At 50.5% G+C, this 13,408-nt stretch overlaps 1 protein-coding gene across 5 annotated transcripts in view; it reads right to left on the bottom strand.

Annotated features, from left to right (window-relative positions):
- SLC27A1 (solute carrier family 27 member 1) overlaps positions 1 to 13,408 on the bottom strand; it is a 39,082-nt gene that overhangs the window by 25,548 nt on the left and 126 nt on the right. For 2 of the 5 annotated variants that reach the window (XM_049877370.1, XM_049877369.1), the window contains exons 1-2: positions 12,269 to 13,372; positions 11,338 to 11,505 (exon numbers count right to left, since the gene is read on the bottom strand). In XM_049877370.1, coding sequence (XP_049733327.1) covers positions 11,338 to 11,505; positions 12,269 to 12,690 — 590 coding nt within the window. In that variant the 5' untranslated portion in view covers positions 12,691 to 13,372. Of the gene's footprint in view, positions 1 to 11,337; positions 11,506 to 11,876; positions 12,026 to 12,268; positions 13,373 to 13,408 lie in introns of those variants that run through there. The other 3 variants (XM_049877372.1, XM_049877374.1, XM_049877371.1) reach the window with 3 other exon arrangements.

The following is a 13,408-nucleotide window of genomic DNA, read 5'->3' as shown; positions in this document are numbered from 1 at the left end:
TAGCAGCGGAACACTGTCTGATATAGTGCTGGAAGATGAGCCCCTCAGGTTGGAAGGCACGCGAAATACAACTGGGGAAGAGCTGCCTCTTTGTAGAGTTGACCTTAATGATGTGGATGCAGTCAAGATTTCAGGATCTTCACTCTTTGATGTGGTACTACTCAAAATGAGAAGAAACAGCTGCAAACATCCATGTACAATCTGAACATGGAATGTATGAAATATGAATCTAGGAAAATTAGAAATGATCAAGAATCAAATGGAACACATAAACATCAATATCCTGGACATCAATGAGACAAAATGGACTGGTACTGGCCATTTTGAATCAGACAATCATATGGTCTAAATGTAGAGAATGACAAATTGAAGAGGAATGGCATCGCGTTCATCGTCAAAAAGAATATTTCAAGATCTATCCTGAAATACATCACTGTCAGTGATAGGAAAATACCCACATGCCCACAAGAAGACCAGTTAATATGACCATTATTCAAATTTATATATCAATCACTGAAGCCAAAGATGAAGAAATTGAAGACTTTTACCAACTTCTTCCATACAAAATTGATTGAACATATAATCAGAATGCACTGATAATTCCTGGTGGTTGGAATGTGAAAGTTCGACAAAGAAGGATCTGTAGTTGGAAAACATGGTCTTGGTGACAGAAACAATGCCAGAGATCGCATGATAGAATTGTGCAAGACCAACGACTTCTTCATTGCAAAAAGTTTTTTTCAACAACATGAAAGTGACTATACACGTGGACCTAACAGATGAAATACACAGGAATCAAATCGACTACATCTGTGAAAAGAGATGATGGAAAAGCTCAATATCATCAGTCAGAACAAGGCCAGGGGCTGACTGCGGAACAGAACATCAATTGCTCATATTCAAGTTCAAGCTGAAACTGAAGAAATTTAGAACACATCCAGGAGAGCCAAAGATTGACCTTGAGTATATTCCACCTGAATTGAGAGACCACCTCAGGAATAGATTTGATTCCAAAGAAAGGTGATCCAACTGAATGCTGAAATTATCAAACAATATCACTAATATCACATGCAAGTAAAATTTTACTGAAGATCATTCAAGAGCAGTTGCAGCAGTACACCAACAGGGAGTTGCGAGAAACTCAAGCTGGATTCAGAAGAGGATGTGGAACAAGGGATATCATTGCTGATGTCAGATGGATCATGGCTGAAAGCAGAGAACGCCAGAAAGATGTTTACCTGTGTTTTATTGACAAGGCAAAGGCATTCAACTGTGTGGATCATAACAAATTACGGATAACATTGTGAAGAATGGGAATTCTAGAACACTTAATTGTGCTCATGAGGAACCTGCACATAGATCAAGAGGCAGTCATTTGAACAGAACAAGGGGATACTGCATGGTTTAAAGTCAGGAAAGGTATGTGTTGGTTGTTGTATCCTTTCACCACACCTATTCAATCTGTATGCTGAGCAAATAATCTGAGAAGCTGGACTATATGAAGAAGAACGGAAGGAGGAAGACTCATTAACAACCTGCGATATGCAGATGACACAACTTTGCTTGCTGAAAGTGAAGAGGACTTGAAGCACTTACTGATGAATATCAAAGACCACAGCCTTTAGTATGGATTACATCTCAACATCAAGAAAAAAAAATCCTCACAACTGGACCAATGAGCAACATCATGATAAATGGAGAAAAGATTGAAGTTAAGGATTTCATTTTACTTGGATCCACAATCAACACCCATGGAAGCAGCAGTCAAGCAATCAAAAGACCCACTGCATGGGGCAAATATGCTGCAAAAGACCTCTTTAAAGTGTTAAAAAAGCAAAGATGTCACTTTGAGGACTAAGGTGCACCTGACCAACGCCATGGTGTTTCCAATAGCCTCATATGTATGTGAAAGTTGGACAATGAACAAGTAAGCGGAATTAAATTAAAGAGGAATGGTGTCACATTCATTGTCAAGAAGAACATTTCAAGATCTATCGTGAAGTATAACGCTGTCAGTGATAGGATAATATTCATACATTTATAAGGAACACAAGTTAATATGACTATTATTCAAATTTATGCACCAACCACTAATGCCAAAGACGAGAAAGGAAATAAAGCTGAGGAAATCACCAATGGTATCATTCAAGACAACCTTCCCAACCTGGAGCCCAGAAAAGGACCACACTATAACCACCCTCATGAGACACCTCATAAGTTTCCAAAAAGGAAAAAACAGGTCACTACAAAGGATAGGAAATCAGAAGGGTTTCAGACTTCTTAAAAACAAACTTGGTGTAAAAAGAAAATAGAGAAGTGCCTTCAAATTTTAAAGGAAAATAACTGCCAACCTAGAAGTCTACATATACACAATCAGTCATGTGTAAGGGTGGAAATGAAGACATTTTTATGCATGAAAAGTCTCAAAAAGTTAACTTCCCATGCAAGCTTTCTGCAAAAGCTAATGACGATATGTCCCAACAAATTAATGGAGGAAATGAAGGAAGAGGACAACAAGGGACACAGGAAACAGGATCCAACTCAAGAAGGAAGGGAGGCTAATCTGCAACAGGATGGCTAGGGACGGACAACCCTTGGCTGATTAATGTCTCTATACCAGGTGCAGAGGGCAACCAGCCCAGCCTGAACAAGTTTGCAGGCTACAAGGAAGACTTCTCCAGAAAGATGAAACTGATAGCCCATTTGATAGTCTGAGTATTATGAGAAGAGGAAGAGACAACTATTGAGGAGCTTGGGCTTAAAGTAGAGATAAACACACTGAAAATTAATAAATATAAAGGCAACTAATAACCTCAGAGAAAAACATAAAGATTGCTCAGGAAATGAAACATGGCGATAATATACTAGATGACTCAACTGAGAATACCGTTAAAATCAAAACAACTTAAATGCTGATTACTGACCTAACCCAGATTATGATATGATAATGCTGGGAGGATGAAGAAATGGAAGAATTTGTGTGTATGCACACACATGCACGCACAGATTAAGGACTGATGGATAAAAAGATACCAAATTCTTATCTTCCATGGAAGGAGATGAACAGACCAGGCCTCAAACTAAAATAAATAAATAAGCAACAATCCAGAAAGAGGTGAGAGTAAATTCCACCAGCAAAGGGAAAATGTGGCCACTTTAGGTCACAAGCCTTGTAGAAGGCTTTGAGTCTTGCATTTTGATTCTTATGTGACTGATAAAAATTAAAACTAGGGTTAAAGCGGGAAGAAAAAAAGTCAGAAGAGGAATATAATGGAGAATGTGTGACTTTGTGAACACAGAAAATGAAGAGATCTGCAAATACTTTTGTAAATATATCTAGGGAAGGAGACACGAGACGTCTCTGAGGAGGGGAACTGTATGGTGGAGCCAGCAGAAAGAGGGTAACTTTTACTTCAAACCCCTCTGTAACCTTTGAATTTTGTACCATGTGTTATGCACATATGCATGTATTGTAAAAAATGAGTAAAAATGTAAAACATTAAAAAGTTGGCTGATTATATACATCCATCTCCCTGATTAGATCCCAATGGCCTTGGGCACAAAGGCTATGTCTTGTAGGGTGTTGGTAAAGGCAGGATCTGGGCCACATGCTCTGCCTATAAATTCCAGGGTGAGTCATGGGACCAGCCACAGACAGCCAGGACAAACTGACAAGGCTCCTTCTCACCCACTCAAGTTATAACGTAGCAAAGATGATTATCCTCAGCGTTTACTGAACACCTACCAAGCGCCAAGCACTGCGCTAACCTCATAGCCACTCTCCAAAGGAGGGCCCTAAGATCTCTTTTCAAGTCCCTTGGTGGTGCAAGTGGTGAACATGCTCAGCTGCTAACCAAAAGGCTGGAAGCTCAAATCTACCCAGAGGAGACTTGAAAGAAAGGCCTGGTGATCTACTGCCAGAAAAAGAAAAAAAAAAACAGCCATCGAAAACCCTATGGAGCGTAATTACGGGCCCAAGAGACAGAAAGGGCCACATAAACCAGAGACTACATCAGCCTGACACCAGAAAAGCTAGATGGTGCCCGGCGACAACTGACAACTGCCCTGACAGGGAACACAACAGAGAACCCTGAGGGAGCACGAGAGCAGTGGGATGCAGACCCCAAATTTTCATAAAAAGACCAGACTTAATGGTCTGACTGAGACTACAAGGACCCCGGTGATCATGGTCTCCAGACCTTCTGTTGGCCCAGGACAGGAACCATTCCCAAAGCCAACTCTTCAAACAGGGATTGGACTGGACAACGGGTTGGAGAGGGATGCTGGTGAGGAGTGAGCTTCTTGGATCAGGTGGACACTTGAGACTATGTTGGCATCTCCTCCCTGGAGGGGAGATGAGAGGGTAGAGGGAGTCAGAAGCTGATGAAATGGACACGAAAAGAGAGAGTGGAGGGAGGAAGCAGGCTGTCTTATTAGGGGGAGAGCAATTGGGAGTGTGTAGCAAGGTGTGTATAAGTTTTTGTGTGAGAGACTGACTTGATTTGTAAACTTTCACTTAAAGCACAATAAAAATTTTTAAAAAAGAACCCTATGAACCACAGTCCTACTCTCACACATGGGGTCACCATGAGTTGGAATCAACTCGAAGGCGACTGGTTGTTTTAAAATCCCCATTTAAAGATGAGGAGCGGGAGGTTCAGAGAGGTGAATGAATACATTTAAGCAAGGCCAATGAACACACACAGCAAGTTGGGGGCGGAACAACCCAGAACCAAGGCCCCTTTGCAGGGCAGTTCTGCCCCGTCAAAGCATTTATCAAGGGTTCATCATGTTCCAGGCGGCAAGCCAAGTGCCTAGATTCACACAGCAGGCGCTCAATGCATGCTTCTCCAAGGAGGGGCCTTGAGGGAACTAGGGCTCAATGGGCAACACCCCACAGGCTGGCAGGGGGCAGAGCCATGGTTCCCCACCAGCCCCTCCGGCTCCTGCAGCCAAACTCCTGACCTCCAGCCCACACCAATACAGAGCATCCGTTGCCACTAGTACCAACACATCCGAGCCCTGCCCAAGGCTCCCTGTGAGTGAACTCCATAGAGCGCCTCAAGAACCCCTTGATGGGGTACTAGTGTTCCGGGCACGATACACCAAGGTGCTTGGCCTGCTGCCTGGAACATGGTGAGTACTTGATAAACTTTTTGAGCAGGAGCAGAGCCGCTCTGCGGAGGGGACTTGATTCTGGATTGTTCTGCTCCCGACTCACTTGGACATGTTAATTCACCTCTCTGAGCCTCCAGCTCCTCATCTGACAAATGGGGATCTCAGGACCCTCCTTTGGAGGGTGGCTATGAGGTTAGCATAGTGCTTGGCACACAGTAGCTACTCAGTAAATGCTGAGGAGAGGGCCATGAGGGAGGGCTGGAACCTACAGGAAGGAGCCCCTGCAAGAAGCCGCCCCGTTATGGTTTGAATTGCATCCCCCCAAAATACATGACGAAATTTTAACCCCCATATCTGTGGATGTAATCCCATTTGGGGGTAGTGTTTCCTTTGTTAACGAGGCCATATCAATGAAAGGTATGTCCTAAGCCAATCACGTTGGAGATATAAAAGGAGCAGATTAGGCACAGAAGCAGGGAAGCACAGATGAGGGAAGATGGTTACTACCTGGAGATCTCCAAGGAACTGAGGAAGAGAAGCGGAAAGAAACAAGGACTTCTACCAGAGAGGGCCTTTAGAGTCAGTGCCCTGAATTTGGGCTTCTAGCCTCCTGAAGAAAATAAATGTCTGTTCGTTAAAGCTGGCCACTTGTGGCATTTGTGTTACAGCAGTGTTAGATAACTAAGAAAGGAACCTGGTGGGGTGATAGCTAGACACTAGACTACTAACCAAAAGGTTGGTGGTTTGAACTCACCCAGCGGCTCGGTGGGAGAAAGACCTGGCATTCTGCTTCCATAAAGATATACATCCTAGGAAACCCTATGGGGAAGTTCTACTCTGTCACATAGGGTCGTCACGAGTTGAAATCGACTCAATGGCATCCAACAACGACAATGAAGATACTCCCTGGCCATGGTAGACACAGCCTAGAAACAGGAACTAAGCACCCACCTGACCACGCTCAGGATAAACACCAGGAGAGGACCTAGAGGTTACAAGAGCACTCCTGGGGCCCCACAGCCTGACTTGTCCTGTCCCTGCCCCCCTGTCCCCCTCAAAGCATCCAGCAGGAGTTCGCCCACATGGCTGGGCAGGCAGCAGGGCTCCAGTGCCCAATTCCGGCCACATGCCCGGGTGGCCCGCCTGGCAGCAGCCTCAAGCCACCCCCACCCTACAGACAAAGAGGCCACTGTCCAGTTCCAGGCCCTTCCGGAGCCTCTCCTCACCCCCCCTCCCCGTCCCGCTCCTCCAGCCCTCTTCTGTTCCTCTTACAGCCCCAGGGCTCTGGGGCAGGGAGGGATTGCCGGGGCAAGTGTGGCTGGATTTCATGCTGCAGACACACGAGTTTGGAAAACTGGGGTGGGCTGCTTAAATATTTTCTGAGTCTATGGTCTAAAGGCAGCTCCCCAGCACCCCCCTCCCCCAGCATGGCACCAAGGCTAAGAGCACTGATTCCAGAGCCCTGCCCCTCCTTGGCTGTGTGTCTCTGGGCATATGGCCTCAACCATCTGTGCCTTAGTTCACCCACTGGTAAAATGGAATTTGTAAGTAGTGTCCCATCCTGGGTGGTAAAAACAGTTAACATGCTCAGCTGCTAACCAAAAGGTTGGAGGTTCGAGTCCACCCACGGGTACCTGGGAAGAGAGAGTTACAATCAGCAATTGAAAACCCCACAGAGCATAGTTCTACTCTGACACACTAAGATCACTGTGAGTCAGAGTTGACTTGACGGCAACTGGTTTCTCAGAGGAGATTCAGAACAGCACCTGGCACGCAGAGAAGGCTGTGCAAAGTGTATTAGTTAGCTATTGCTGTGTAACACATCCTGAAACTTACAGGCTGAAAACAAAAAGCATTTACTATTTCATAGTTTCTGCAGGTCAGGAATGAGGGCAGTGCAGCTGGGGGGACTCTGGCTCAGGGTCTTGCATGAGGCTGCAGTCAACGTGTCGGCCAGGATTGTGGGCATCTCAAAGCTTCGCTGGGAGGGGGGGGATCTGCTCTGAGCTCACTCTTGTGGGCTTCTGCACAGGGCTTCCGTACAACATGGTAGCTGGCTTCCCACACAGTGATCCCAGAGACAGGAAGGGGGCGGAGCCAGTCTTTCTATGACCTAATCTCAGAAGTGCCATCCCTTCACCTTTGCCGTGTACTATCAGAAGCAAGTCCTTACGTCCCACCCAAACACAAGGGGAGGGGATTGCACAACGGTGTGAGTTATAGCAGGTGGGGCCGTCGTCGGGGGCCATCTCTCGGGCTGCCTACTGCAGAATCCTTTGTTCATGAGATTCGGTCTTTCTTCCATCCCTGGGTGGTACAAATGGTGAAAGCACTCAGCTGCTAAGGAAAATGTTGGAGGTTTGAGTCCACCCAGAGGCAACTTGGAAGAAAGGCCTGGTGATCTACTTCCAAAAAAATCGGCCATTGAAAGCCCTATGGAACACAGGTCTACTCTGACACACATGGGGTCCCTGTAAGTAGGAATCGACTTGACGACAACTGATAAGTGGTTCCTATGTGCTAAGTCCTACGTCAGGGACCCTGAGTAAACCCAGCTCCTGCCTCAGGTACCATGGGAGACAGGGCCAGGCACAGACACATTAGGTGTATGGAGGCAGAGCTGGGTAAAGGGAGTGACTGGGGCCAGGGGGAGCCCAAGGAGGTAGGGAAGGCCTTCTCGCCACACAATAAACATACCCTGTGCTCCTGCTGGGTGACTGCCCTACACTGTGAGCAGGGCCACAGCGATGCCAAAACCAACGCTGTCTCTGCACCCTCACAGGGCCCAGAGTCTAGCAGGGGGTAAAGAGACCCAAAAATTGAAAGGCAAGAAAGCAGCCACATAAAATGATCCCAAATAATGAATGTTGCTAATGGCTACAAGCCAAGGTTTGGAGCCATGCTGCTGCCTTGGTTCAAATCCCACACCTGGGGAATCTTGGACAAGTTACACAACCACACTGTGCCTCAGTTTGTTCATCTGTGAACTGGGGACAGGAGAGTACCCACCTGTGGTGAAATGTGTTCCTTTATGTGGCCTCTTGCTTCGGTTCTTTGAAAAACAGCTTGAGAAATTTTTCCTCTAAGCCCTGAGGAGTTATCTCTGCCCAAGTTTTCTACCTCAGAGGGTTTGTTACTCTTGTCCAGGTTGATTGACATTTCCTGGGTAAGCTGTAAACAACTTGATGGTTTGGTACTTTTTGTCTGGTCCTGGGCTGCAGCTTGCCCTGTGACAGGTATGCACCTTGCAGGGATTGGTCAATATACTATACAAATGACGTGTCTGTGGCCTACCAAGAGGGGATTGGTCATTTCATGGCCCTGTTGGGACAGCCATACATTGAAATTCACAAGGAGCATATATATACACAGCCTACCCCACGGAGGTTTCAGAAAGGAAAGGACAAGAGGCAAGAGAGATGAGAAAAGAGAAGAAGCAGAGACAGAAGGTGAGGAACCTCCTAGAAGAGCTGTAACACAGGTCAAAGTCTGTAACACTGAAGACAGTGAGAGACCTGGAAGAGGCCCTGTGGTGGAGCCAGTGGCAACGGGCCCAGAAGGAGCCCTGTAGCAGAGCCAGTGGTGACAGTCCCGGAAGGCGCCCTGCAGCAGAGTTGGTGGTGATGGCAGAAACTTGCTAAGAATGCAGTTAAGAGCTGAGCAAGCTGATACACTGGCTATGAGCTGGTTAAACTAGCAATGGAGAGGCCAATAGCAGGCAGGCTGAAGGCAGAGAGGCCTGCATGACTGAGAGGGGGTGTGCATGACCAAAAGAAGGCCTGCCCAGCCGAAACGGGGTGTGCATGGCCAAGAGAAGGCCTGTCCTGAAGGGGCTGAAAGGAGGCTTACACAGCTGAAAGGGGCATGCATGGCTGAGAAGAGTTGAGAGAGCTGTCCCTGCACTGGAGAAGGGAGGGATGTCCTTTCCACTTTGGGGGAGCCTCCTAGACTTTGCCTACATGCTTCCTGATCCTGAGTTGCAACCCGTTGATCCTGATCCCGAATTTCTACCCTGTTACTTCCTTAGTAAACCACTTAAGTGTTAAGTATGGTCTGTGAGCTCTGTGTGACCATTACAATAAATTATCAAATCCAGCAGAGAAGTAGAGAGTGCTGTGGGGGGAATGGCTGGTGTCAGAAATGGTAAAGAAGTTGGTAAGTAGTGGTATGTCTGACCTCCACCTCATGGGTACCAGCTTTATCCTGATTCTGGTTCTTATCTGTAAGAAATCTTGACAAGTCTGGTGTTCCCAGAACACACCACTTTCTGGGTTTGTTGGGTAGGCTCGATTAGGTCACATGTGTAAAACACTTAGCAGGGCATCTGGCTTGAAGGCAGCTCTTGGTACATGTTAGCCATTCTGCCAGAGAGTGGCAGGGAGAGGGTCTATATAGGAGTCAGAGGAGGGTTCTCTGGAGGTGACATGACATTTAAGCCAAGAAAAATGAAGAACAGAAGGAAGAGAGATCCAGGGAGCAGGAACAGCAGGTGCAAAGGCCCTGAGGCAGGAGCAGAGACCAAGTGTGTTTCAGGACAATGAGAAGGTGTGCATGGCTGGAAGAGTGAGTTAGGGGGGAGAGGAGGGAGACAAGTCTGGGGATGTAGCCAGGGTCCTTGTGGACCATGGTAGGGAACGTGTTCTAGATTGCAAGGGGACCTGGAGCCATGGGAGGGTCCTGAGCAGGAAAGCTCAGGAGCAGTTCCCTGAGGGAGCCAGTATCACGGAGAAGTAGACCCAAGTGGTGTCACCAGGCAGGAGAAGGATCAGTGTGTCCTGGGCAGAGGGAACAGCCTGTACCTGAAATCGCAAGTTGACCTTGAGTCAGATGCAAGTACGGTGGTAGGGAGTGAGAGGTGGACTGGGGATGGGCCAACAGGGCCCCGAGCACCAAACTGAGAAGCTGTCTTTCTCCTGCAGGAGCTGGGGGGTCATGGGGAGTTGTGAATGGAGGGCAAGGTAAGATCTGAATGTCAGAAAGATCTCAGGAAGGTCACTGGAAACAGGATGGGAAGGGACTGGGGTCATGGGCACTGAGAAGAAAGTGCAGATTACAGAAGTTTCAAATGGGTCGACCTGCAGAGGGACTCCTCCCAGCTCCACAATGATCCTGCCCCTCCCTAAGACTTGGTTTCCTCATCCTTAAAATGGGTTCAGTGCCTCCACTTTCCACAAGGACAGGGTACCCTGGAGGTGCTGGGGGAGTGCTCACATGTGGAGCTGTTAAAAGATCTGCTACGATGAGAATTCCCAGCAATGCCTACTTCCCCCAAGGTTCCTGCCTCCACCCCACAGGAGGAACCCAACATCTCCTATGAGAAAGCCCCTCAGAGACTCTTCAAGAATCCCTGCACACACCGCCAGAGTGCCCCGCAGAACCCAGCTTGTAGAGACCCCCAAAGTTCCCCACAGACCCCCACATTCTCCAAGAGCACCCTGGCCATGCAAAAAACAAAACACCCAAACTTATTATTGTCAAGTCCTGGCAACCCCATGTGTTACAGAATAGAATTGCTCCATAGGGTTTTCTTGACAGTAATTTTTACTTAAGTATATTCCCAGACCTTTCTTCTGCAGTGCTGCTGGGTGGGTTCAAATTGCCAGCCTTGTTTTTTGTTAGTAGTTAATCGCAAACTGGCTGTGCCAACCAGTAACCTATCAGACACCTGTAAATAGCCCGTGGGAGACGCACGCCTTTCAGAAACCCTAAAAGTCCTGAGAGGCCCCCTCCCAGTCAGTCCTTTTCCAGGAACCCCTAAATAGAGGGTTGGCAGCCAATCAGAGTCCCTGAAGAGGCTTCAAAGACCTCCTATATTCACCAAGGCCCCACTGGCACACCCAATCCCCCACGGCTTCCCAAGCAGCCCCAACTCCCCGGAGCACCCACCACCTGCCCAAAGACCTCCAAGTTGTCCCCTAAAGCCTGCCCCCAAAATCACTGAGGTCTTCCAAGCAGCCCCAACAGCCCCAAGCACCCTAGAACCTATGAATCTCTCTCCAGAGACACCTCAGATTGTTTCCTGCAACCCCCCGAAGAGCCCCAAAGCCCCGCCCCCAGCCCCCAGCCCCCGGCCCCCCAGCCCCCGGCCCCCCAGCCCCCGGCCCCCCAGCCCCCGGAGACACTCCCCAGGCTCGCCCCCAGGCCCTCAGAGCCCTCCAAGTCACCCTCGGCCCGACCCCAGCGCGCAGTCCCACCCCGGACCCCTCAAGCCGCACTCACAAGAGGTCCCGCCTCGCTGTCTTGCAGACGATGCGCAGGTAGCGCCAGCCGCCGCCGCCCACGTACACGCCGAGCGCGGCCACAGTGCTCCAGGTCCACGGGAGCCCCAGCAGCCTCAGCAGCGCCAGCGAGGCCACGGAGGCCAAACCCGCACCCGGAGCTCGCATCCTGAGGAACAGAGGAGCGCTCAGGCCGCGTTTGCCGAGACCTCAGGCCCCGCCCACGGCCAGCCCCCACGTGGCCACGCCCCGTGTCTGAGACTGGTTACTTTTTCAGGCCAGGTTCTGCCCCCAGGCTCCGGCTCCACCCCCAGACTCCAGCTCCAGGCTCATCCTAGGCGCCCACGTTTAAGCCAGCCCCGCCCCCAAGCATGGGATTGGCCACGTCCCCAGGCGAGGCTCCGCTCCCGAACCCCGGCGCCTCCCCACGTTGGGCAACAGCTTCCTAGCTCCTAGCCAGATTCAAGCTTCCCCCGACAATCGTTGAACAGGCCCCGCCCCAAACCCAGCCCTTCCACCCCGTTAGTCACTAGGACAGACCTTGCCCCTCGCCTTGATCTAGATGCCGTTCCGGGGCCCAAGCTGCAACCTCACGACTTGGCCCCGCCCCAAGGTAGGGCCATTTCTTCCTGGTCCAAGCCTGGCCCCGACCCCTTCCCGCTTACACGCTCTGGCCTCCATGCCGCTCATTGGACTCCGCCCCCAGCTTCGCTCTCTGGCCCCGCCCACAAACAAAGCCCCACCCTTCTCCGTGTATTGCCCTGCCTCTCGGCGCGGACCCCGCCCCGCCAGGTCCAGCCCCGCCCCCAAACCAGGCCCGGGTTCCACCCCAGCAATGGCCCCGCCCTCCGGCTTCGGCTGGGTCACCAATCTCCGAGCCTAGCTCCCGCCCCGCCGGCCCGCCCAGGCCCACTCCAAGGCCCTCTTCGGACCTGTGTTGCTCACAGCCCCTCAGCCGCATCACCGTGGCCAGCCTGCCAGCCCTTTTCCGGAGGCCGCAACCATAGAGACGGCCCCGGGCCAGAGAGACGATGGCGAACGAGACCCGGGGGCTAGAACGGTCGGCCGGGGGTGTGGGGGGAAACCGCTGCTGTCTCCATGGCAACCAAGCCTCTCCCCCTCCAGAGTCTCGCAGACACAAGTGTCCCGCAGCTGGTGTACGTGGTTCGCGGGCGCTCCTGGACCGTGCTCCAGATGGCAATCGGGATCTCTGTCCCAAGGGACTAGAAAACCCCAGTCCAGACCCAGGGCCCACCTGTGCTGAATTCTTGCCCCAGCTTGTCCCAAATCCAAACCCCAAACGCTTCTCCCTCTTAAACACACATTCCAGGGGCCCTGGGAGTCCTACAGTCATAGCCTAGGGCTTCCACACACACACACACACACACACACACGCACAAACTCTTTGCCTTCGATTCCGATTCTGACTCATAGTGACCTTGTAGGACAGAGTAGAACTGCCCCACAGGGTTTCCAAGGAGCGGCTGGTGGACTGGAACTGCTTACCTTTTGGCTAGCAGCCAAGCTCTTAACCAGTGCGTCACACTCACACCCTGGGGCCCCAAAAAAGGTCCTAAATCCCAACCCCAAAGTTCCCTCAGGTAATATCCTATAAGCGGGCGGGCGGGCTGTCTGCTCCTTTCTATATCAGGGCCCCAGCTAATCCTAAATTCATATCCCCAAACCGACCCTTAACTAAATGCACCCACAGTACCCCAACGAATTTTGTAGCCCGCCGTTCTAAACTCTCACCCAGAGGCCCCGAAAGCCCTTATCCAGACCCTGGCTCCAGCTGCCCACGTCCCTGTTCCCCGGCTGACCTGGAGGTGCCCACAGACCCTCGCCGGTTCCCAGAGACTTGGGCAGGTGGCAGGCAAGGACTGCTTGGTCCACCGAGATCCCAGCAGCCAAGGCCAGGCTCCAAACCCAGCTAAGCAGCGAGGCCGCAGGCTAGCCCCCTCTGGGGCCTCGTCCCCGCAGACTCCTGGGCCCTCCCGGGTGTGGCTACCCGCCACTCTGTCCCTTCTTCCAGCTGCCCTCCTCTGCCCCCTGCGCACCCCACCCCCACTTGT

Source organism: Elephas maximus, chromosome 3 (genome assembly GCF_024166365.1).
Source record: "Elephas maximus indicus isolate mEleMax1 chromosome 3, mEleMax1 primary haplotype, whole genome shotgun sequence".
NCBI lineage: Eukaryota > Metazoa > Chordata > Mammalia > Proboscidea > Elephantidae > Elephas > Elephas maximus.
The sequence above is the reverse complement of the archived record's forward strand: the minus strand, read 5'-3'. Positions and strand labels throughout refer to the sequence as shown.